At 43.3% G+C, this 26,440-nt stretch overlaps 1 protein-coding gene across 1 annotated transcript in view; it reads left to right on the forward strand.

The window, feature by feature from the left end:
- PAPPA2 (pappalysin 2) overlaps positions 1-26,440 on the forward strand; it is a 281,412-nt gene that overhangs the window by 250,534 nt on the left and 4,438 nt on the right. Inside the window, exon 22 of the mRNA XM_037022528.2 lies at positions 25,441-25,539. Coding sequence (XP_036878423.2) covers positions 25,441-25,539 — 99 coding nt within the window. The remainder of the gene's footprint in view (positions 1-25,440; positions 25,540-26,440) is intronic.

Here is a 26,440-nt window from a genome sequence, read left to right on the forward strand (position 1 = left end):
CTTGAAAATACAGAACATGTTGAAGGTGACAAGAATAGTATCAAAAGCTTGATAATAATACCTTTGGGGAAGAATCAAAGGAACTGGGGTTTTTAAGCCTAAGAGAAGGACAATGGTAAGTGTAGTAAATATTTTACATAGAGAAGAGTTAACAGTCATCATCCCCCAATAAGAACAGAACAGGAAATAATGGGCTTAAAAGACTGAATGAACTACTTAAAGTAAATCTGTGGGAAAATACCTGAAAGTGTTAGATTTTATACAGGTTATAAAGAGAAGGGTTTAGGAGGTATGTTGCTCTTTGGAGCCTTTTAAAGGGGTATAGATTATCCTGCTTGAAATGGTTAAACATTTTCTGCCATCTCAAACACAGAGCATTGGCATTCTCTTCCCCTGTAAATCTAACATTCCATGAATTTAAATGTAAATATATTTGTGTTCTCTTAAAGCAACTTAAATGTAGGTGAGCAGTTGTATCGTTTTTGCACATTACGTAGTTGATACCAACAATCTTCCATCACGAATTCACTCCATCTGCTGCACTATTCCTCAGATTCTTTCTTCTATGTTGTCTTGGACCTCTCTCTCCTCCCTTCTATTATTTATATTCCAGATGGTAGCCTGGTTAGCTGGGTCTGGGACAGGCTTCTTGATCACTCATGGGCACTGCCTGGGTTTACTGGCATACCTCTATGGGATGTAGGGGCTCATATGTAATTCATGAGGTGGAAATGATGGCATGAAAACAGAGTTTTATTATACTTTTTATTTTTTTTTGCTCAGAGTTTGAGCCAAGAAAAGGTCTAGAGAAGCTAGAATCAGACTAAAAATTCCCATTCTAATGAGTGTGCTTTATTCTGGGGTGCAGAATGCCTGCATACAGATCTGAATGAGGGTGTGGGTAGGGCTGGCAAATTTTATACATAATAACTAAGTAACTGTGTTGGAGTTCTTCATACCGACCATGTGAAGCTCCACTGTAGCATGGCAAAAGCTATCATCAGCCTGATAATCAAGTTGAGGGCTCTTTTTCTAAAATCTGAAATGAAATGTGTTTGCCTGGGAGACTCCAGTGCACAAATCCCACATTCCCAGTGGCAGCTAAACTGGATGCACGACCTCCTTTGGGAAAGCAGGAAGGAGCATTTTCCCCCAAGGTGGAATATCTCAAGACCTAAGTGAGTCAGACAGTTTTGTATTTCACCCTGAGAGCTCTCTGAGACTCACAAGTCAAGAGAGAACAGAGAAACCTGGGCCAGCCAAGCACCAGAAGGAATGCACCTGGGTGACCCTTGCTACAAATGCAGAATCTCATGTCCCACTCTCGGAGTCTCAAGCTCTGGGGCTGGGACCTGGCTTCAATTGTACCAGGCCATCCAGAGGTTTCTGGTGTTCTGTCAGGTGGGAGGCCTATTGGTCTAGAGTTGGAGGAAAATAGCAGAGTAGTGACAACTGTGAGTGAATGAAGAAGACACCAGAGTGAAGATTCCTCCTCTGATTCCAAGCTTCTCCTTTCTCTTCCCTCTGCTTCATAGTGAAACCTGAGCAGCCATTCCTTTGCATGTCTGTCTGTGAGGTTTATTGCTCTCACCATGCTTCCATGGTAGCTTTTCCATCATAGATCATCACAAATTACTTTCAATAAATGCCCAAGGTCTAGGCCAGATGGAACTGCTACTACCTTTTCAAAAAACACTCTCACCTGAGTATATCTTCATAAATTCCTTATTAAAAAGAGAAAAAAATGTTCTCTTTTCTATGGTCTGTTCAACTTTATCTCTTGGGCACAGGTGATTGTGAAGTGAACATCTCATTTCCTTTTTACTTATATTTTCTCATTTAAATAATAGACAACAATTTAACTTCACTTTGCCACATTTTAGCCGTTTGCAAATCAGATATCATCATTCCTTCCCTGCTTCTGAGAAGACAGATCTGAGGGGCTTAGTTCTCTTTTATGTTCTTGCCAAGTGCTTTAGGATCTAGGAGTGGAAAGGCATTATGAAAATGCTAATTTTGGAGGGCATAATAATGGTCTAGAAGCTGACAATGGAGACAGTTGCCCTACGTCTAGTAGGGATAGTTCAGGTCCTTGCAAATCTAAATCTGAATATGTGTTAGACGTGTTAAAATCCAGAGAAAAATGGAAAATTAGCTTAAGTTGGAGCTGTCTTCCAGATCCTCTGGCTGCCAAATTCCAATACCCTGGAGATTTGTTTGTGAATTTCGCTGCCAGTTTTGCGCAGTCTCTGCACCAGGCTGAAAATCCGGGCATGTCTTTGGCTTGTCCAGAGGCCCATTCAGTTCAGGGCTCTACTTTAGATCCTCCAGCTGGAATCTCTGAAAATCAGACTTGAAATGCTAATTAGGACTAAGTTTTCATTTTGAAAGCTAAAACCATTGTTTTCTTTTCCCCTGCTTTTTTAAAAAAGTGAAATGTTAAAAGCACAACCATGCAAATTGTAAAACCTCATCTGGATTACCAACATTCCTAAGAATGTGAGCTGGTCTGAAACTCATGGAGCCATGCTATGACCCCCCCGGTGGGCTTCCTAACTTACTGCATTTTGCTTGCCTCAGCCTTCCGGGTGGCCCCTTTCTCACTCTGTTAATTCCCTGTAGGGCAAGGGTTGTCCTTTTTGCTCTCCCACTGCATCCTTTCTCTGTTTCCTCTTTGCTTTTCCTTGTTTTTCTGTTCATTTTTCTTTTTCATTTCTAGCCCAGGCTTGCAGACAGTTTAAATATTACTCGCCTGCACAATTGGCATCACAGAAATTCTACCTTCTTTTCTTCAACCTGTCCGACCTTCAGGACGCTTCCCAATTCTTATATTGAGGTTATAAGAATTAGCAGGAAGCAAATCCAATGAGTTATATTTGTAAATAACTCTACCTGTTTCACCTTCTCATGGGAACTTCGCCTAACTGTACTTCTAAAACGTATTTTAAATACACTTTAAGCACAAGTTAAATACATTCACTGAGACACTTCATGAATTCTATAAAGCATTGGTTAATTCACCGTCAGGGTAATGCATAATGCCTTTTAAAAATTATTATACAGACAAGCTCTTCCAGAAAGTTCTCTTGTCAGTTGAGTCATTTCTAATTCATTCTACTAAAACAGATACACCTTGTAGTGGAATTATTTCATTAAATACTTGTTTATTAGAGTGACTGGGTGCTAGCATTCTATTAAGTCTTTTGCACCTTATTTGTTTTTAGTCTACGAAGTATATATGTGTAACTGTATACACATGTATACGTGGGTGTGCATGTTTGTGTATCTTCCTCAGATTGACCCAACAGTGAAGTGAGGACAAAGAAAAGAATGACATTCCCAAAGCCACTACATTTATATGGAAACTGCAGCAAATAGCATGTGCAAGACAAAGGATGCACATTGTAACCCCTGACTAATGGGTCTAATTCTCAGCTCCCCCCTTATTAACTATATTTTTGTGTAATATTTTTTAAGCTTAATTTTAATTTTATGGAAGTAGTACATGTTCCTAGTTCTAAAAGCCAGTTAGCAACCCTAGGTTTATTCCCCAAACCAGAAGTGCCTGCCCCTCTTTATCTGACCTCAGCCTCTCTGGGCAGTGGTAACCCATTGAAGTTCTTTTTTTGCTCCTGCTATTTCACTTCTTTTATTTCTTCTGGACGTTACATCTGTGCATATCTGTATCCACACATATCTAATTAATAATGCTTCTATTGCTAATCTTGATTTTTTTGTTAAGACAGTATTTGCTGGCTTGCTAATACAGAAGATGGGGTTTTAGCCTCTGACATCAGCACTCACACCCTCACACACATGCACCTGTACTGCTGCCTTTAGAGGTACCAGCATTTTAAATTCCTGAGATTCTCTGGTGTTCTGTGGCATTTCCAGAAATTAAGTTTCTGTTTTCTAGAATCTGCTGTGTCAGCTACTATTCATCTATCCATTTTCTATTTTCCTAAATGTTGAATTCTCTATTGACTATCATTGTCTGTCCAATTTTCTTTTCTCATGATTTCACACCTTTTGTACTCCTTTCCTATCATTTTAGTGGGGCTTCTAGAGGCAGAAGACATGACAATCAATTCAGTTCCTGTTTTACCAGCACTGAGCCTGGGATATAGTAGCTGCTCAGTAATCTGTACAGTGTAGTACTACTTCCTTCCGTAGAGCTTATACCTACATGGGAAAAAAGAGTCATTCCACAGAGACCATGTTCCCCGTTTGGGCTCTTTTTCCCTCTATTGTCTCTTTGCACTTATTTCAGCCTAGAGCCAAGCAGACATCGCTTCACGGTGGTTGACTCCAGAAAGTGTAAGTTTCAGATAAAGAAGCACTCATTCACAGGATATATATGCATTGTTCATGCATAGTATGAGAGTGTAAGGATGTGAAGGGAAGCAAGACAAGACTCCAGTCTCCTGGGAATGCCTACTGTGGCTTGGGAGAGAGGCATGTTCAAAGTACTGTGGGGCAGAGAAAAGAAAGTGATTGTTGGTTTGCTTATGGAGCCGTGTAGGAGACAGGTAGGGGACAACAAATTGGGGGAAGATTTCATAGCAAAGTGGCACTCATGTGGAGCCTTGAAGGCTATAAGAACACTCATTGAAGATGAAGTGGAAGGCCTACGGGCAGGAAGGATAGTATGAGCACCAGGCACAGGGGTTTGAAAACATACAAGATATTTGGAGAACCACAGAGTATGGGCATGTGGAGGCTACAGTGAGACTAGAGAGGCTCCTGCTAGCTTAGGAAGAAGCTTAAATGTTGCTGTGCTTGGGAAATAAACTTTATTCTGGAGGCACTGATGAGCCTCACCCATGTTTTTTTTTTTACCAGAAGCAACAAGATCAGATGTGAATCATTGTTAGAGGAGACACCCATGGAGGAGAGACAAGCGATAGGTAGAATGGTTAGAGAGAGGGGGGAGGAGCCCGGCCTTGGCCCCAGCATGAAGGGGCAGGAAGAGGTAGCTTTTGGGGGCTTTTCTTTTAAGGTATAAAATTCATTATAGAATCTCATCCAGTGGGGAAGGTGAGGCTCTGAACCCAACTCCCTGGTGCTTGGATGCATAGTGAATGTCATTGTGGAATCGGAAATGAAAGTTCTGGAGTTCAGGAACGCAGTCTCAGTTGGCGACTTAGGCTGTGAGACGGGGAGCATACAAATGAGAATTGACAGGAGGCCAGCGGGAGAGATCATGCAGGGGAGGCAGATGGGCAGAGGAGAGGGGAGAAGACCTGGGAGGTGGGTGGTCACACGAGGGAGGCCAGGAGGAAGTGAAGCTAGTCAAGGCGATAGAGAAAGAGTGATGAGAAAGGTAGAAGGAAATAAAGGAGAGGGTGGTCTTAGAGAAACTGAAAGAGGCATGTGGGGAAGCAGATGGGGAGCAGTGTCAAATGCTACTGGGGAGACAGGTTGAGTATTGACAAGGACAGTTAGGTTTATGATTTAAACCCTTAAATCCCTGGTGTGGTGGTAACAAGGGAATGGAAAGGAAGGCAATAAATAGGTGGAGAAAGATGAGAAAGTGGATACAGCACACAAAAAATATAATTTTCAAAAGTTGTCCAGTTGAAGGAGATGGATGGGCAATACACAAGTGGAACACAGGATCCATGGAAAGACTTGATATGGATGAGACTTGGATATATTGATGGGCTGTGGGTAATGATCGGGTCGGGAGACTGGAGACCCAAGGTAAGGAGAGGACAACTTCACACCGTAGTTCTGAGTCAGGTGGGAAGGAAGGAACAATGACTAAAGACAAAACTGGTAGAGCAGCAGGTGGAATTCGAGAATTCAAGGATATCACAGGCAGTGATTTCCCATTTCACTGTGCCGACTCTCCCATCTCGCTTGATGGCAGCTTCATCCTTCCAGTTGTTCAGGACTAGATCCTTGGTATCGTCTTAACTCCTCTCTTTCTCTCACCCTCCATGTACAATTCATCAGGTCATCCTCCAGCGCTACCCTTAAAATACGCCCACAATCCAGCCACTTTTCCGCATCTCAACGGCAGCCACCCTGATTGCTCCAGTGGCCTCCTGCCTGGCCTCACTGCTGCTCCGCCTCCCCCGAGCAGCCAAAGGGTCCTGGTAAAATGTGAATGAAACCAAGCACTGCTCTGCAAAGGCCCTACAATGATTCCTCATTTCAATCAGAGGAAAAGCCAGAGTCTTCCAGGGGCTTACACAGTCCTCCAAACATTCCTTGTCTGACCATTTGATTGAAATTTACAGCTATTCTTACTCCCTCATTTTCTTCCTATCCCTGACACATAGCACTCCTGATTCCCTTACTCTGCTCTATATTTTTATAGGACTATTCCTTCCTAATTCACTAAGTAATTACATATTTGTTATATTTAGTATCGTTTTCCCCACTGGGATACAAGCTCCCCAGGGTAGGTCTTTATTTATTTTATTCACTGTTCCTTCTTAGTATGGTGGTGCAGCGACTGGCACCTGGTACATGCTCAATAAATATTTTTTCGAGTGAAGAATGAGGTAGGAAGTTAAGGAAGCTAATCTCCCACAGATTTGAGAGAGGATTGGCAGCAGGGTAATGATCTTTAGAAGCAGTCTGATTTCTTTGGGGAAAAGGAAAATTTTACTAATTTGTGAAGAGTAAAGAGATTGCCAGGAGACCCTGAGTTTTATGACTCCTTGAGGAGTCTTTTCTCCTGCATAGTTTTTTTTTCCTCGTTTGTCTGCCATTAGCAAGGTCCTGTCCTGGAACTTTAGGGATAGAGGGAATTTGGATTCCCAGGGCCCTTCAGCTCTTTGAAGGCTATTTGTGTGCTGGAGATGGAAAGCGTGGTTCCACATCTTGCCTTTCTTCTCTTTGGTTGTGTGACCTCAATCGAAGGCATTCAACTCCTATGGGAAAATAATATCTTCCTTGGTTGACTTATAAAGTTCTTCTGGCTCTCAAGTAAGATAATGTTTGTGAAAGCAGTTTGTCGACACTAAAATGCTGCACATGTTTGCAGGATTATAGCGTCATTATCATCATCCCTGTGCGAGAAGGCTTCTGGAGCATGGCCAGGCTGAGGCACTTCCTTTATGACACGTCCTTCGTGTGGCCCTCTGGGGGTCCCAGACGGGGAGGTGTGAGCATAAAGAGCATAAGTAGCCTGTTTATCTCCTTTCAACCCAGTCTGATTCCTCTGGGGCCTGCAGTTCAGAGCTAGTCTGTGGGACTCTCGGATCCTCCTGTCCAAGTGTAGGCACCCAAAGCGGGCATCGGAGCCTTGCTTCAGGGGCTAACAACTCAGACTGGAGGCTTGCCAGCAGTATCGCAGCTCCAGCCAGACTGCTTAGGACAACGTACCGGAGAAGATCCCCTTTAAGAGTGTCCTTAGAGGACACAAACCCTCCACCTTACTTTTCCTCTATTTCACTGAGCAGAGCAACAAGAAAAAGAAAGAAAATGGGCCTTTCAATACTTAACAAAAAAAAAAAAAAAAAAGACCACACATTTATTTGAAAACAGACTCATTATCTCTTCCTTGTCTCAAAATCCCTAGTCCAGTAATCCTAAATAAGCCTTCCTCTGTCCCAGCAAATTCTCCATAGCCTCCTCAGCCTTATACATTGTTTTCCTTCCTATTTAAGATCAGTAATGAGAACTTGGCAGGAGAAAGATTCAAATGGGTCAGGAGGCCCTTGTGGCTTTTCTTGGGCTTGTTTCCCACAGCCCATTCTAGCCTGCAACATACTTCGTAAGAATAAGTTGGCTGCAGATCTAACCCATGGTAAGAGGCCGCCACTGAGGGCAGCATTTCAGAGTAGTGAGGCTGGAGCCACAAGAAGGCTTCCTGAAGCACAGAGCCTGGGTGTTTCCTTACACACGCACGTGTACACACACGTGCACACACACAGCACACCAGAGCTCTTCACCCCAGAACAGATGTTACTGCCCACTATGCCAGCCACATGTCATGCATGGCATTTTCTTCTGTTAAGCTCCTAGCAACTCTGTCCTTTCTTCTCCCTCCCTCTGTCTCCCACCCTCTCTTCTCATCCCTTCCACCCACTGCATGTACAAATTCTCTCCTGATTCATACTGGGCCAGCCTCATATTTTTGTTGCTGTTATTGTTATTGCAAATGTTAGATGCTTCCAAAGCTGGAAGAAAAAAAGAAAAGAAAAGAGAAAAAGAAAGTAATTACAGCAACCCCCAAAGAAAACATGTTCTAACCCAGGAATGTACAATTCTTCATGCATGGAAAGCATCTTCCCACCTCTCCAAGGTTAGCTACAGAATCTAGGGCTCCAAATTCCAACACATGAAAAAACAAAATTTACCCAGGTGTTTTGTATGTGCCTCATACCATTTCTCAATCTAAAAGCTTGCTGCTCCCCACAATGGCTAGAATTTACAGAAGAGCCACAGCCTCCTTTCCCAACTACCCCCATAACTGCTGCTGCAGGCCCATTTATTTATTTCTTCACTTAAAATAATATTTTCTGAGTGCCTACTAGGTGTCAAAATGACAAAAATGATTACAAAAAATTAAGCATTTCCAAGACAGCATATGCAATGTTGGGAAAAATTTGAGGTAAAAGATCAAAGTGCTACCCAATGAGTAGCAAAACAAAGATATGAACCAAGTCACACAGGAGCTGAGAATAAAGGAAATAACTTTCCCCAGTCACACAGAGATCTTACAGAGGGGTAACCATCCGAAGTGGAATTTGAAGGATAAATTGGAGCATATCGAAAGGCAAAGATGGAAAAGGACAAGGCGTGATGCAGCCATCAGGTTTTCTGTCCTAATGCTGCATAATCCCCAAACTTCTATATCTTTCAATAGCAATTGCTTTCTTACTCGTGTAACTAACTGCAGGGTGACTAGAGTGGTTGTGCTTTAGGTTGTTGGTTGGGCTCAGGTATACTCCCCACATTGCTCACTCAAAGACCCAGGCTTCAGGGATCCAGGATCAGCAGCTGTGTCGGCTGTGTTCTTGTGGTGAATGGCAGGGATATGGAAGGGCCGACAGGGGCATGTCAGTACATCCAAATCCTCTGGTCAAATGCAGTGTCTATTATACACACTCACGTTCCACTGGTCAAGGCAAACCACGTGGGTAGGTCCCAAATGAATAGAAAGGGGGAATAAGATTTTACCAAAAGTGAGGTTGTGGCAAAGGAAGATAAGTAAAGGAGCTGTGGATATATAATAATACCTGCCAGTCAGCCTTTTTAGTCACAAACATTTATTATATTCAAATTTACTCCATATACCCTAAGACACTTCACAAATCTTATCCAGTCGCAGTATCAGGCTTGAAATCTAGAATAGCATAGTTTACGTCTCATGTTACAAAGTAGCTTCTCTTAATCTGGAATCTGGTGTTCTAAAATCATAGGTTCTCCAGCTTCCACACACCCAATGGACAAAGTGAAGCAGAAACAAGACAACTGTGGTAAATATCCCCCTTCAAGGAAGATAATGAGAGGCACATAATAGTCACTGGTCCACAACAATTCTGAAATCCCTCTGAGAAAAGTTGCAGCAACCCCTCCTCTAAGAATAGGGAGTGCTTCTATTTCAGAGGCTTTGATTACTCCCTGGGTACAGGTCCAAAGTCCAGTGTTCTTTGTGGATCTTGACTCTGCTTTCTTTCATTATTCTCTTGGGTCACAGAAAGCAAGCTTTGGAGAACATCCATCCCCCTATGGGAAGCTAAGTAGCTTTCTCAGCCTCATTTTTTCTGGAAGAATATAGGGGACCCAAAAATCTCTTTATGTTCTCTTGACCATAAATCTCTTAATTCAAGCTGATGGTCCTTTTGGCAATTGAACTCTCACAAACTATTGGTTTTGTATATATTTTATTTCAGTCAAATCTGTATTCCAAGAACTATCCTCACAAATCTTTTCAGGAAGTGCCTCTCTCTATAAAGTTCATTATAGGTATTCTAAGCTTATGGCACTTCTCTGGGACAAAGTTCTTAGCTCTACGAGTCATTTTGTTGAGCTTCAAGGATCTCCTAGGTGCCACTTTAATACAATTAAAAGGTTTAACAGACTATGTAATGGTCCACCCCTTGATTTGATCTCTGCCTGAGATTAAGTCTTAACTTCAGTTCTATAGCCCCTGCCTTTATATCACAAAGTATTACTCATTTTTATCTTTTGATGGTTGGAGGTGAGAAACAGCCTTGTTTTTCAGTAAAAGTCCTGGAATCTCTAGTGCTCTATATTCCTATCAATTCTGCAGGCAAAGCAGCCACCTCTTCTAAGCCCATCTCTTCTTGCAGTACCTTATCAGATGAAGAGAGGAACTACTAACTAACCCTAGTAATGTTCTTCTCTAAGTCCTCTTCACTCAAAGCCAATAGTCTGTTAAGGAAATGTTCTCACCTGTAAGTTATAACCCTCACAACTATAAGAAACATTTAATCAGTTATCTTGCCACAATAAATGGAAGTAATTCATTTCTCCAGCTTCCTAAAATAGTCCCTTTGCTTCCTGATGAACCATTCTAGAACCAATGACATGCATTTTACAATTTTGGTATGGCAACATCCCCATCCTTGTATCAATCTGTGTATTATTCAAATAGTACCACAAGCAAGCTCAACATGCCAGGGCCGTATCACAGAAAATATTAGTTTGCTCAGTGGAGCTGATTTGGAGAATGTGGTGAAATGTAGCATGATTTGAAGTTAAAGAGCTGAGCTAAGGCATACATCAGACTCCTGTATGCCAAGCTAAAGAGTTTAGACTTTATTCTGTAGCCACAGTTGATCCATTGGAGGCTTGCAAATAGAATATGAATTAATCAGGAAAGGCTGTGGCCAGAAGCTAAGCCTGAAATCTCACAATTTAACGCCGACAAAGGATTTATTTCTTATTCACATAAAGTCTGTTATAACTCTGAAATACCCACGCATAGAATCCATCTATTTCTCTGTCCTCTCAAAATGTGGTCTCCATGGTTGCCTCTAAAGAGGAAGAGAAGAAATAGAAACAAAGACCGGTAACTCTTGAGTCCCTTGGACCAGAAGGAATGCATCCTTTCTGCTTGCATATCTGTTTACCACAACGTGGTCACATGGCCTCACACCCACTGCAAGTGGGTCAGAGAAACACAGGGCAACAGACAGATGTCAAGTGCATATTAAATATCTCTGTCACAGAGAAACGATGGTGGGATGTATATTTTAGGAAGAAAATCATGGTGCCAGATTTGGACCATGGAAGTCAGAAACTTGTCTTCTCTTACCTGAACTAATGTAACAGCCACCTCACTGAACAGAGGAAGTGGAAAAAGAGGAGAGAAGAGAGGCTGAAAAGAAAACTGTTTTTCCAGTACACCTGTGAACACTAGGATGTTGGGTGTAAGGACAAGACAGGAATTGAAGATCAAGTTAACTGGGTGGGAAGTGAGGGTGAATGATGATGCCCCTCTCAGTATTTTCTCAATTTGCTCTGAGATAAGTTCAGCCAACAAGTTATCAACACATAATGCTTTAACATACACTGTGGGGAAAGAAGGCAAGACCTGGTTCCTGCCTATGTGGTTGGAGGTGTGTGCTATTCGTAAGGGTATTTGGTAGTGTATTTATTTTGAATGTCCAGTTAGACTGGCTTCTAGAGGGTGGGGGAGGGGAGCATGTTTAATTCTGTGTTTGTGTGTAGTTTAATATTAAATATTCCATAATCAATAAATATTCACTTTTGACTTAATGATGCACATGTTATTCTCTTTGGCTACTCTTGGCATGTATTATTTGCCAAATTCTCTATGCCTTGAATATGGAATATTGGGGTTCAGAACTGCAGTTAGTACTTAACTTATTTTTTAATTGGAGAAACCAAGTAGTAAATTGAATATGAATTATCTAGATGTGAAAGACTCTGAACAAATGGTGACAAAATCTACTCCTCGGTGTCTGCTCCCTTGTGTGCTGGTTTGGAAGTTTAAAATGCTTAAGTTTAATTTTCCCCTCCACTGCTCATTCCCAAGCGACCTTGGGGCATGGCCCTTTGTCTCATTTTCCCCATCAGTGGGATATGGCATCACCAGGCAATGTGAAGACTAATTAAAAATGAGATTAAATTCAACTGAAGTCTTTTTAATATGAGAAAATCTAAACCTGATGATGTGCATCTGCAGCACTGTGGGGTTTGTGGGCGTGGTCTCTGGCCTTGGGGCCACTCTGACCCAATGGCACTGTAGCTGAGTTGGTTGTGCCTACAGCCTGCCCAGCTTGGTGGCCACACTCACCTGGTGTGGTTTCAGGCCCTGCAAGCCCAGCCTGAGGCCAGTCCCTTCCAGAATCGCCTACTAATTGCTTCTTACTCTTTTGGGCTCTAAGAGCTGCTTCCTGCCTATCCTTCTCTTACCTCTTTTTTCATGCTCCCTCTTTCTACATAGGATTTCTGGGAATTCTTTATTTGAAAAATGGATAAAAATAACTGACTTAATAAATTCACTCAATAAGGCATGTGTGGTAGTGTGCTCGGGCTGCTGTGACAAAATACTACAGACTGGGTGACATTTATTTCTCACAGTTCTGGAGGCTGGGATGTCCCAGATCAAGGTGCTGGCTGATTCAGTGCCTGGTGAGGACTCTTCGTGGTGTGAAGATGGCTTCCTTGCTGTGTCTTCACATTGCAGGGAAAGAGTGATCTTCTTATAAGGGCACTAATCCCACCATGAAGGCCCCACCCTCATGAGAGATCAGCTAAACTTAATCACATCCCACAGGTCCCACCTCTAAATAGCATCACATTGGGAGTTGGGGCTCCAACATGTGCATTTGGGGGGACCCATACCAGTGAGTGTTTGATAATGCTCACCTCACCTAGGCAGGAAATTATCCTGACACATACCACTGGGTTTCCCAATTTTGCTTAATGAGCGGCTACCTCTGCTATACAATTTGGGGGGTGTTATGCATGCTCCTGTTTCTCTCCCAGATGCTTGTCTTGGGAAAGTCCCAAACTTTCCACAAAGTCATTTTTTGCCTTAATGTTTTATCTTTCATTTAGTTGCAGATACATATTCACCATTGACCCTTTAGTATGCCAGCTGCTTTCCTGAAGGGTGGAGAATATGCAGGCACCATGGTATGGAAACAATAGTTATGTGAGCTGTCAGAGGGTGCAGAGTCCAGCATGCAGGTGGGGATGATCGGAATAAAAAGGAGACAAGGGGACTAACCACAAACTTGGATGCAACATGGCTGCTATATGTCAACGATCAACAATACAATGGAAGGGAGATGATTAGTATTTCAGATAACTTTGCTTATGTATTTGCCTTCTTTAAGGGCCTGTTATGCATAATCATTCTGTCCCTACAGTTGGGCAAGGAAAATGGTAACATTCCCTGGAATAGTGGGCATAGTGAATTCAGGAAGAATGACCCAGGTCATCCAGTAGCCACCCCTGAATGGCTACTCTCCAGCTTCACAGACAGGGATCCAGCCAGTCAGGGGAGCCGGGCCCACCACACTCAGGAGACAAACAGACAAACAGCTGGTTGCATGTATACTTAAGAACATTATTGTTTTTGAATACCAGGTGCATACTCTGCAGAATTATTACCATTATTATCATCCCTGTTTTACTGAGGAAGAAACTGAGGGCCTGAGAATTCAATTACCTTTCCAAAGTCCCAGAGCTTGCCATTGTGGGATGAGCAGATGAACCGAGGCAGTCTGATTCCAGAGCCCCTGTTCTTAGACTGGTAGGAAGATTAAAAACAAATGAACAGATAAACAACACATAAAGTAGGAATGCAGGGCTTTTAGAAAATCCAACTAAGAAATGAACACGGGGTGCTGGCCACCTGTTAGGACACCTCCCTGAGCTTTTCAAGCTTTAAGCCAGAGGAAGAGGATGAAGAAGAGGTGTGCCAATGAACCCTGCTTAGCAAGGATCAGAGACCAACGAAATGAGACCGGGGAACATGTTGTGAAACAGATGCAGCCGATCAGTGGATGAGTGAGTAAGATACACAGACAAGCATCCCGTAGATAAAGGGAATGTAAACAAGACACTTGCACAGAGAATAGGTTCCATATGGGGGAAAGTGAGACTGAATGGATCGACCAATTAGCGGAGAACAGAACAGCCGGGCTGACAACCCAGGATGGCGTGACAGGTTGAGGATGAGAACCACAATAATCAGCCACACAAATTGAGCTGCTCATAGACCCAGGAACTAAAAAGTAGACTGGGGCTAAAAGAAACAAGGCTTGGCAAGAAAATACTCTAGAATAAACATGATACCTCCCTCCTGCCATTCCTCAAGTCAGCTGGACCTGGATATTAGTGGGGATGATAATAGCCATATCTACATTGTGGGAAAAGCCTGGCAGGAGAGAAAATGTGCTGGGAACCCTCTAGGCCGGTGTTTACATGGACAAAGAAAATAAGTAGAGCTTCTCACTGTGAGGTAGCATAGTGGGGTTGCTGACTGATCCAGTTCTATATCCTGAGTTCTTAGATTTAGTAAGAATTCTTTCTGGCTATTTTTTTCATGAGAAAGTATTTCGAGAAAAGTTTTGCATGATCTGAATTGTCAAAATGTCATATACAAACCTGCATCTCCATTTGACTTCTACCTAAACGGGTCCGTTTGCCAAAGTCCTGATGAGTCTCTTTCACAACACCCTCCTGTTGCTTTTGCTGTTTCATATTATGACCAGCCAGTTCTGCCCTTCACAGTTCACTTCCGCTTGAGATCAGCTTCTGCCTGCTCTGCAGCCCTTCTTGCTCTTGAATATTTCCCACACTGTCCCCAGATCCAACATTTGAAGTAGTTTTTGTGTTCTTCTGTACACATGTGCATGCGCACGCGCACGCACACACACACACACACACACACACACACATACCATTCTATTGCTCCCATTGTCTTCAGGATAAGAACAAGATTCCTCTGGATGGATATTTTGACCTAGTTCCATATTGAGTCATGAATACTTGAGACAGAAAACCACAGATATGTCTTTTCTTTTTCCATCTGAAATCTTGGCTTATATTTGTCCTCCTGTTGGCTCTTTCTCCCCATTTCTCTGCCCAAATCCTATATATCCTCGAAGATTAAGCCTAGTCCTATATACTTCATAAAGCCTTTCTGACGCATGCCGGTCCCTTCTTATTCTGAACTTGTGGAGCTCTTATCAGTGCCATTAATTAGTTTGGGAATTAATACTCCATCGGTCTGTGATTTTGTCCCATTGTCTCAGATGCTGTTCTGATTCTGCCCTGTTCTGTGCTGAAGCCACCAAAGTGTCTTTAAGGGAAAGACTGTATCATTCATAGGACCTGCTGTGGTGATATATGCATCGTAGAGATGCTACATACTGATTCACTGTCCCAGGACTCTGGCAATCATCCTAATGCCTGGCTCATGGGATGTATTCTGAAGTTAAATAGTCTAGCTGCTAAATTTCTCATGGATTCCTGTGGCACTGACTTTTCCTCAAACAAACAGCGGCCACTTCATGCCCATATTGGTGAGATGGTGGACCAAGTATTCAGTACTGAGTGGGGCATATCTGTATGATATGAAATAATGCTGGAGGCAGCATGAGCATGTCAAGCTGGTTATAGCACAGGCCTGGGCTTCTGGCCGTGATGCTATGTCTTTTCTTAGACAGGTTCCTTATCTGCTTTAATCCTTATTTTTTTTCATCTATAAAACAGGCTATTTAATTATAATAATAAGTACGTAACTCGTGGGTTATTGTGAAGGTTCAATCAGATCATGTAGCACAGTGCCTTACACACAGCAAATGACATATATTAAAAAAATAGTATCTTGCCTCTATATGATGGTTTACGTTTTGTAAAATTATTTTTACCGTTAGGGTCATTCCTCTGCCTGGAGCTCCAGAGAAATTATATAGGTACATGTGTGTGTGAAATAAAAACATGTTTTAATGTTATATATTTATAGTATAAATATTATAATATATCATCGATTATTATATACATATATCTTATATATAAAAAGTATATATGTGTATCACTTAGGTACCATATTTGTGTATATATGTATATAACATGTATGTATTACATACATATCTATGTACACACACATTACTATATATGAAAGAAAGAGAGTGAGAGAGAAGCAAGTGCTTGAGTTATATCCCAGGAACACTTATGAAAATTCAAGGCAATGTAGATTTAGACCTACCCCAAAGGGAAGCATCTTTGTGAAGATCTGGGTATGGTATCAGAATGGCAAAAGGCTTCATCAACTACTTTAATTTCCTTGAACAGCGCTTCCCATTCTAGGAGTCTCTTTCTCTTCAGAATTTCTCTGTGTGCTTGATTGCTGAGGAAGGGTGAGAAAGAGAGGGGGAAGGAGAGATGCAAAGAGGGGGTAAGGAATGAGAGAGAATGGGAAAGGAGGAAATAATAAGACAGTCACCAAATAGCAGGAGGGCCAAGAAAAATATTTAATCCAAACAATGAATATTGTCATTTCCTCCCACAGTCTGCATTCCCAGTCATCTTCCATGAGCAGGCTTGGGGGCCAAGAAATGCTGAGCCTCCTGGCATGATTGTGCATGTGGTGAGGGCACCAGGGGAGAGCACACATTGTAGGGGATGGGGGGGAACATTCCCATTGCCCACACAGGCCTTCTTCAACCTCCCATGAACTGTAGGATGGCCAAGGATCCAGGACACAGGGACAGAGGGAGAAAGGCTCAGAATCAGAGCAAGGCTCCAACAACCTGCCCGGGGCCTTCTAGGATTCATGCGCTTTTCCGTCCCTTTCTCCCAGCTGCAGGTTACCTGCCTCTGACTTCCACCCACTTCCTCATCCTTCCACCTCCTTCGCCTTCCCGAGCTATGTGCGCTCTCGACCAGAGCATGCAGGCTTACTGTGCCAATCAAGTGGGGTGTGGTCCTGGCTCAACAGTGGGCAGAGGGCCCAGAGAAGAGGAGACAAGTGAGTGGCCGCCTGCAGAGGTGACTGGGGACCAGGTAGAAGGTCCCACCTGCTTAGAAAGGCACTGGCAGTGGCCTAAAATTCTGCTCTCAGTGTCATTTTTCTGAATCTTAAGTCTGGTTCTGTAAGTGTCTCCTGTTCATGAACCTATAGCCGGAAGGTCATGCTAAGTGATTTCCAGGTGATGTTCTGGAGTGAGTAATTGATAGTGAGAACAGGTATCTTACAGAGGCTAGGGAACAAGACAGAGAAAAAGGTACCTTATCTTGGAGGACAGGCAAGAGGAGTGGAAGGCAAAACATATTCCACCTTGTTATTTATAAAGTCAGTTGTGGAGGGGATCCATGAGTCTCACTCGCAAACACTCTTTATGTACCTACTGTGGCATGGGGGAGCCTTATTGCTGATGGAAGGAAACAAATGGAAATAGGGAACAAAACGGATGTGTCCCTGCCCCCATGGCCCTTGCAGGGTTCAAACCTCTTGTGTTTCTATCTCTGACCTTGCAACACAGTAAGTAGGCTGGCTCCAATTAGCAGCAGAGGAGGCAGGAAATTCCCTGAACAAACACTTGTTAATTCATTCCTCTTTCAAAAGAAGCCGAATGCCATGCAGCACGACTGTCAGGAGAGCTGCAGGCCAACTCTGCCGCTCCCAGCCTGCAAACAAGAAACCAAAATCCTGAGAATTAATAGGCCCCCCAGCCTCACAGTGCAGAGGCGAATGAGGCCTGATGGGGCGTCCTGATTAGTTCCTGCCGGGAACCAAACACAGACTTTGTACATCATAAATATCAGTACTCCAGCCCACCCATCAGGCCACCGGGAGGGCTGCTGCTGTGGTCACCAGACAGCATCTGGGGAAGCGGGGCTGTATGGCATATGAAGGAGGGGGGCTGCTAGTGCCAGGAAATCATAGTTTGACAGCAGAGGACTGGGAATCGCTGGCAGAAAATCTGGAGGAGCCGACGGTGCAGGATCAGGATTTCCAGAAGAAAGGAAAGGCATGGAGGACAGGATGGGGCTCACCAGGGAGGAGAAAAAAGGCTGGCGGGTTTGTTTAGGACGTGGAGTCAGCGGTCACTGCCGGGGGCCAGGCAGCGACTTTGGGAGTGACTGCAGGTGTGAGGAAGTGGCCAGGAGTGGAGCGCTGGTGGACCACGGTCTCCTGCAGTTTGGCGAAAGATGGAGGGAGGTGAGAACCAAGGGCACAGGTGAGTCACAGGAGGGGTGTGACATCCTGTCAGTGGCAGTGACTTACTGCATAGGCATTTCTCAACAGAGAGGCAGACCTTGAACTTGTGGGGGGCCGGGTTTTATGGTTAAGCTGCCTAAGATAGCTGACGAGGTCCTATAGAGGGACATTCTCTCCTGTCTCCATCCATGGTTTTCCGGCTCTAAATGCAGATTCCACTCGAACATGCCCCTGCCCTGCCTTCACCACTCAGGGCTCCAGCTGCCCCCATCCCTGCCTTGGGGGGGTGAGAAGCACCCCACCACGTTGGGCCCAGAGGAGGGGCCAGTGGGGAAGCCACCTGTGTATATCTGTGAGGCGGTGGAGAGCCTGCAGCGCCAGCTCTGTATTTGCCGCTAAACGAACAGGGTTTGCGAGGAGGTTATTTTTGGCTGCAGAGGAAGTCACAGAGTCTTCTCACCTTCCTGTTTTCCTGTGATGCACGTCTGTGACGGTTTGGAGATTTTCTGAGGCTAAGACTCCCCAGTCACCACTTTGGTTCTGAGGAGATCCTAGTTTCCAGAAGTCAGATACTCTGTTTTCCTAAGTTCTACACCCTTTTCCTTGTCACTGACTCTGTGACTCAGACGGTGCACTTGTGGTGGAAGTGAAAGGGCAGGAGGCTCTCGGGGATGGCAGCACCTATGGCTTTGGCTCTAAACTCTGAATGGCAGAATCATGAAGTTTTCCTGACCAGTCTCTGTGGAGGGAACTCAGACAGCAGCCCTCAGTGGGAAAAGGTACAGTAGTGTGCCTGCTGCCTTCGTAAAACTAAGATTCATAGCTATGTGCTAGGTACTGTGCCAATATTTTACCGCCATTTGCTCATTTATTCCTGACAATCACCCAATCACCCTTTGAGGTGGGCATTGCTCTTGTTCTCAAATGAGGATACTACAACTTAAAGAGTCCAGTAACTTCAATAGATTCTAATAGTTGGTAGGGGACAGAGCCGGGACCTGGGCTTAGCTTTATGAAACCCCACGTCCACACTCCTAATCACCCTACTGCACAGCCTTGAGCATTTTCCTGGGCAGGAGCTATCGAGCCCTGGGGACCTAGAAGCAGAGAAAAATATATTACAGGTGAACGAATTCATTCAACCTTGTTTCATTTGCTTTTCTTTTTCCATGCCAATTCATCCCAACTCTTTCTCTCAGAAGAGACTGGGTTTTTGCACTGATTCTTTCTAGTCTAAGACTGTGGTTTGGTTTCAGAGTCAGATATAGGTGAGCTGGTTACAATGAGGCTTCCCTTTCAGACCCTGGAAACATATACATTTGCTTTGCCTGTTTTGAGGATCTGGTATATTGCAAGACAGAGGTTTGAAGCCCTAACCAGAAGCTATATGGCCTGACACGGAGCAGTGAAACCCAACAGACTACAAGACTAGACCCCATGTCCTGATCCCTCGCTCAAGGCTGCTAAATGGAGCTGCTTCCCTCTGCCCTTCCAACAGGATGTGTATCCATTGCTTTCTTCCAATCACATCTGGCTTATTGCTTGCAGGGTAGACCCTTGGCCTTCAAGGAAATCCTCTTCCCAGTTCCAGTTATTAGCTGGTAATGCAGTAGGCCCTTAATATCTTAGTGGTTAGTGACTTTGCCAAGGCCTAGATTTGAATTATGTAGACTTCAGGGCTGGTAGACAGAAACAAATCTCGTAGTTTCAAGTGAGCCAGGCTACTGAGCAGCATCTCCAGACTATGTCATTCTGTATCAGTCCCCACCACATAGTCCTACTAAAATACAAAAGGTCACTTCAAAGTTCCCCACCTTGCAAAGCTCTGACCGAAGCCCTTATTCCTGATCAGCTGTTAAAACTCAGCCACTTGATTACACATGTTTGTAAACATTCCTAGGACAGCCATGATTTCACTGCCCTTCAGCTCTCACTTTCAGCTTCTTTTTGTTTCTGGCCCCTGGCAATTTCCCTTCTTGTCTTATTCTCCCAGCTGTGAAATTGAGAGTATATCGTTAAATGTTATCCAGCATGTTTAGATTGTTTAAAGAAGGAGAATTCTATTATCTCTTCCCACTCAGCATTGAATGTATACCAGTGGTCTGAACCTAATGGGAGAGGGATAATGAAAAGGAAAGAGGTGGTCCCCAAGGGTGCTAAGGAAATAGTTAGCCACCATCATATCTATTTATTTATTTGTTGAGAACCTACTGTGCATCACGCACTGAACTTGACCGGGACTACAAAGATGATTAGACTCTGAGCTCTTGAAGGTTCCTTCAGGGCATTAAGTCCTAGAATGCATATATGATAAAATATGCCATAGTTACTCAGATCCAGGGAGAATCCTGAGCCAGAAAGCCAGATGAGACTTTCCAGAGGACGTTGTATCTAAGAAACTCTTCCTGCAAGGTCCTTCTCAAGGTATCTGTCTATTTTAATTTTACATTTCCAAGATTATCACCAACCCACAAATGTGAGATTGTTAGCACCCTCCCACCTCGAGGGGTGAACACTGGAGCTGCAGAACAGCTCCAGTTCCTACTTTTCCTGGATGACTGCAGTGAGCATTCAGGGACCCAGAAATCAGTATTTCTGGGTTGCAGGCATCTGCCAATGGGTTGAAAGCATAGTGCTGCTTCCTCTTGGGAGATCAGCCTTCTAGAAAAACGTGGGCCAACCAAACCCCAAGACCAGAAGGCTCTATAGAGCCAGCAGTTAATTTGGGCTAAACATTCACCCGCAACTGAGAAAAACCAAAGTAATGTTGTCAGGGTTCAGGGGAATTGAGATTGTATATACAACCCTTTTACTCTTTCTGTATAGGACCACTGGATTCACTGCATTCTTAATGTCCCTGCACCTTTTTACTGAAGTGTCAAGGGAACTGAAGCTAGTCTGCCTGCCCAGTAAATTAAATAATTAATTGAATCATTAAGTGGTGGTAGCATGCTGTAATAGAAAGAACATCAGATCTCAAATAAAGAGATGTGGGCTCTGTTAACAGGACTGCCACTAACTAGCCTGTGGACCAAACATTTCACCGGTGTAAAAGCTCCATTTCATCATTCGTAAAATGAGAGTTTTATACTAAATTGTCATCGAGTCTCCATCCAGCCTTAGAATTTCATGTGTTTATGATCCTTTTTTTTTAAGACAAGTAGCATTCTGATCATCTAGGGTCCCTAAGAGGCCTCAAAGACCTCCCCAGCTTTGCCCCTGAGATTCTGAGACACTTGCAGTGAAGCCCATGGGGTGAAAGGAGAATGAGAAACAGACTAGAGATCACCATTCATTGGAGAGCCAGAAAAAATTAATGTACATATGTGTATCCATTAACACAAAGCTTCCATGTGCCGCAAGGACACCACTGGGCATGGTGTGGCAGCTGCCCTGAGGCCTGATACAGCCTAAAAGATATGCAGAAACAGATGTGGGTCTGATTTGTCATTCACATAACTAGAAGGTTTTGATGAGAAATAGGATGGGAGAAAGAAAACAGATTTAGGCATTAGACAGAAATGGGATTAGTATCTTTTCCTGGTTTAAAACACTCTTCAAGATCATAAATCAGGATTTTGCCACATGCCTCACCAATAGGGATATAGTCACTTTTGGCTGAGACCCCAACCTGTAGATTAGCAGAGAAGAAGGTCTGAAGTCCAAAGCTAACCTTTCAAAAACATCAAGTGTGGTCCTCAGTTCTGCTGCCAGCTGTAGAAGAAAACTGTTCTTCATCTAATTCCAGTAAGAGAGGTGTTAGGAGGCTATCAAAGTTTATGGAATTCGCCCTAAGGGTGGGCCCTGCGATAGGCAGTTTGGGGCAGCCCTCCTCTCTATTTTCACCCTCTTCTTCCCCTTACACACTTTTCTCAGGCTTTTCTCTCCTTCTGCATCATCCAGTCCTCAGTTCTTCCACAGGGGTAGATGTAGCAGAGCCAGTCCTGAAAGCTATGCAGATCTTCTGCCTCTCTGCGCTAGTCCTCATCATACAATTGCTCATGGTGGATTCACATGTTTTATTTATCTCTGCATCCCTATAGCCGTACCTGGTGGTACAGATGTGGAATGAAGAGTGTTGGGTGGTTGAATGAATAGACAACACACAGAGCCACCATCCTCATGCTTAACTCCCCAGAACAACCTTAAACAGAAAATATGGTGTATAGAAGAAATTACTACATAATATAATGTAAAGAAGAAATTATCTACAATTATCTTGAAGAATTTATCTTCAAAACTATCTTTTGAGAAGTTCCCCAAGTCTTATATGTAGGATAGGCTGATGGCCCTTCCTCTTCGTATTTCATCACTTACACCCAGCCATTTATTTGGGCACCTCATCTGCCTAGAATACAGCTGGCTAGCAACAAAAGCCTTCCTATAGTAACTAAAGCAGGTGTTGTCAAGGTCATACATCATCAAAAGAACAACTCAGACTCTTTCTCTCTCACCTAATCACTTTAGGTATATTTCTAAGAAGTCTGGCTCATGTGTGTATGTGTGTGTGTGTGCGCACACATGTGTGTGTGTGTGTGAGGCTCATTTAGCAAAGGGGTAAACAGGCCAATGCAGAGAGCTTCCCTGCAGGTAAAAATGAAAAGTGTTCACGTTGATGAGTTTGTATTCCAGGAAAGTTATTAAGTGGCAAAGAAACAAGAATTTTGTAAAAGTTTTTTCTTTTGTCAAAATGGTTAAAATGAAAATGAAGAAAATGGTCCTTAAGGAGATAAGCTTGAAGTATTTGAAAAATCCATTTACATGGAACACTTTGTTTTCTGATGTTACAGGATAAATGAAGTGTATGGAGCGGTAGTGGAAAGCTCACCCACGGACATGCATTGCAGAGAAACCAGTCTTGCGCCCGCCCTTGGGGGAGTTTCTGGCAGGCAGGAGCGATGTCCCAAGTCTGACACCTTTCCATGTTTGAGATTTAGATTTTCTACTCTACATCCAGTCTTCAGATGCTTTAAAAATTTTGGACAATTAGTCATTTTTCCCTTCCTTTTTTTCCATTGTAGCTTTGGACTCAAGCTGTCAAGCTTCCCAGGCACATGTTGCCATAGGAGACTCTGTTTGTTTAGGGTGGAGCAGTTGTTTTTGGCAGGTTGGGGGAGGAGCAATTAATTCTAATAGGTATATAGTAAATTAAATACTTGGGTCTTTCCAACCAACCTTTTCTCTGTATTTCTGCTTCTTTTTTATAAGTTCTCTTTTCTTCCTAGATGACCTTTTAAGAGCAGAAAAGAAGCAGCTTCTAGTAATCATGTCTGGGTTATTGTCATAGAAGCCCAATGGGACCTATCCTAGAGAAGGTCACCTAGGCCATTTCTGTTCTTTTCAACATTTCTTCCCTAATGTTCTTGAGATGAGAGGACATCCCTGGGGAAGACTTTTAAAAGAAAGGTTCCCCAGGATCCCTTATTAATCCACTCAAATGGATAAGTTGTTCTTATGAACAGGAAGTTATTTAGATCTCCCTTTAATCCTCCATACTGAAGACCATACTTTTAAATGTAGGGAAAGTATTTTGGGTGCTCTTTGAATTTTTACAGATAGTTGTATCAAAAAGAAAGAAGGAACACATTAAGTTTTGCCAATGAGTCAGTCAGGGTTGGAGGAAAAGTAGCAGATGTAGTGTTAGATGATGAAAATATACTTCAAACACTCAAATAGGAAACAAAATTCCTGGGGAATCTCAGTAGATGTATCAGTCCTCCCAGAAGAACCCAAGAGCATTTACAGGTGTTAGGATACAGCAAGTTATAGTTTGATTCCTATTGCTGGGCTGCAATGGTGGACCCAAGTCCTGATTATATACTTATTCCAAGTTTTCCAGAGCCAGAGTAACTGGCTCCAGTGTTAAAGACAAATGCTCATCTCGGAATCTTTGTCTTTTACCCTAGTGAGGCCGTGTTGAAAACAGAATTCATTTTCACTTCCTGCTCTCAACTGACATCGCTGTGCAGCTGTGCGACAGCTGTTGAGTTCCACCCCACAAGCAGTAGCTTTTCAGTGATTGGCAAACTGGTATACATCTGCAATGATGTTCAAATGACCTCAGGACCCCATAGAATAAATCAAAACATTGAAGTAATAACTTGGATGAGCTCGTTCTGATGTAACTTAATTACTAAAAATGACTTAATGGCCATTTTTTAGTTTAGGGATCTATCTCATCAAAGCGCCATGAAATAGGGAACAGTCCTTCTATTTGACATTTAAAGAGGGTGGGTGGAGAGAGAAAGAGATTCGAACATGTAAACTGGAAGGTGGCCTCCAAACTCAGGAGTCTACTGTCTTGTGGCCACAAGACAGTTCCTGAGGCTTCGCAGTTATAGGACCGGGAGCAGCCAGTGCGACTGAGTAGGCGGGCTGGCTGGCGTGCCCTCCAGGATGCTGTGGAGCACTGTTTCCTTCCCAGAGCAGTTCTAAAGAAACAGTTCATTGGGCTGAGCTGTTTTTAAACCGCCTGTTGCTGTTCTTATCATACATTCTCTTATGGGGTGAAACATTCCATTAACTCTGGTTTGGCCTGGGCCCCTTTCCCATTTTGGTTCTTATTACTTGCAAAGTAACAGGAGTGAATGGAAACAGTTTGGCTTTCTCTGCTCTAGCCCTGTGTCTAGCTGCTGGGCATGAAGTAGCCATATGTGTGGGCCTATTTCTGCTTCAGCACTGGTGTCTCAAACCCTAGGACCACTGCACTCTAGACAGACATTATGTCAGTCTTCATAGCGCCTCAGGACTACAAGCGTCTCTAAGTATGAGGAGAAGGGGTGGAGCTCACGATCCTTAATATCTGAGAAACAACAGAATGTCAAGATATATGACTTCTAATCCCGAGTTCTGCTTGACCTTTGCTGTGTGACCCAGGGCAATTTTTGTCATCTCCATGCATCTCCATTGCCCCACTGGTAAAACAGGACTTTTAAAGCCATTCTTGCCTGATGCACAGGCTTTTTCTGATGATCATCAGAGGTAAATGTGTGAAAATATTTTGTAACCTATATGACATAAAGACCTACTATTATAAGAAAGCAAAATAGTTGATTAAGGAGTTTAAAGGAACCATTCTGGAGCCTAGAGAAGGCCACAAGTAGGTGTTACAGGTGAAATCTGATTATTTCTTAGGTCTGATGGTCTTATCTTGACACATTTAACTTGAGTTAGGTCAGTTTTGTGTCCAGTCCCTGGGAACTCCCCATAATATCTGCTGAGTTCCATGTGTTATGCTGGGGGTGGGGGTGAGCAGGCGGAAGCCTAGGGAACCTGTACATGGACACTGACCCCCTACTCTTTACCAGCCTTTCCAAGCAGATGGTTGGTGTGATACTATCAACAACCGGGCCTACTGCCATTACGATGGGGGTGACTGCTGCTCTTCCACACTGTCCTCCAAGAAGGTAAGTGGGGCACCCAGGAGCAGCAGGCAGGGAGCGGCTCCAGGAACCAAGGCAGGTGCTTTGCCTGGCTCTCCTTCATGTGTATCATAACTGGCTTTTATTCTACAGTCAAGAAGAGGGAATTATAATGCACAAACATGCTTCTGCAGTGCCAAGATTAAGGGTAGTAATTTTAGGATGAATTCTTAGGAAAACACTAGCTCTCTAATAGTCAGACCTGGAACTCTTTCAGAGAAGCCATGGCTTTTGCTACTCAGAAACTCATACCTGCTTGTCGCTGACCAGGAAACATTTCTATAGGCAGGAAATTCTGGCCTCCACTCCTTGGGGAGGCAAGATGAACAATAAGGTGATATCCAGTGATTACTAATCTTCATAGTCAAATTAATAATCCTGTACAGTGTATTGAAGCATATTGCAGGTGTACATTCAGTGGCCACCACAAGTTACCTGAATCACCCCTGGACCATATACCCTAAGCGGTAGTCCTTTGCTCAGTGTCTTTATCCCTATTGCTCTAGGCTCTATTAAATATGTTCAGATATGCTGAAACTCAGCCTGTAAAATTGAATAAGCTGAAATTTTGCAATAATACGGATAAAAAACCAAGTGCACCAAAGGTATTTGGTGCTAGTGGGCCAAACTGATGATCAGAAATATGCAAGAGATAGTATTTCTTTCCTTGTGTGTGTCTGTACAACAAAGTCACACTTATGTGATCATCTCTACACAGATACAAATACATCTCCTAACGACTAATATTTACTGATCACTTACTACGTTCCAGGCACTGTTCTTACCACTTACGTGAATTAACGCTTGTAATGCAGAGTGCTCAGGGGCTCCTTGGATCACTGTTCAATTTGGCCCTCTCTCATTCTAAAAACTAATGAATTCCAAT

The sequence above is a fragment of the Manis javanica genome, chromosome 11 (assembly GCF_040802235.1).
Source record: "Manis javanica isolate MJ-LG chromosome 11, MJ_LKY, whole genome shotgun sequence".
Classification (NCBI taxonomy): domain Eukaryota; kingdom Metazoa; phylum Chordata; class Mammalia; order Pholidota; family Manidae; genus Manis; species Manis javanica.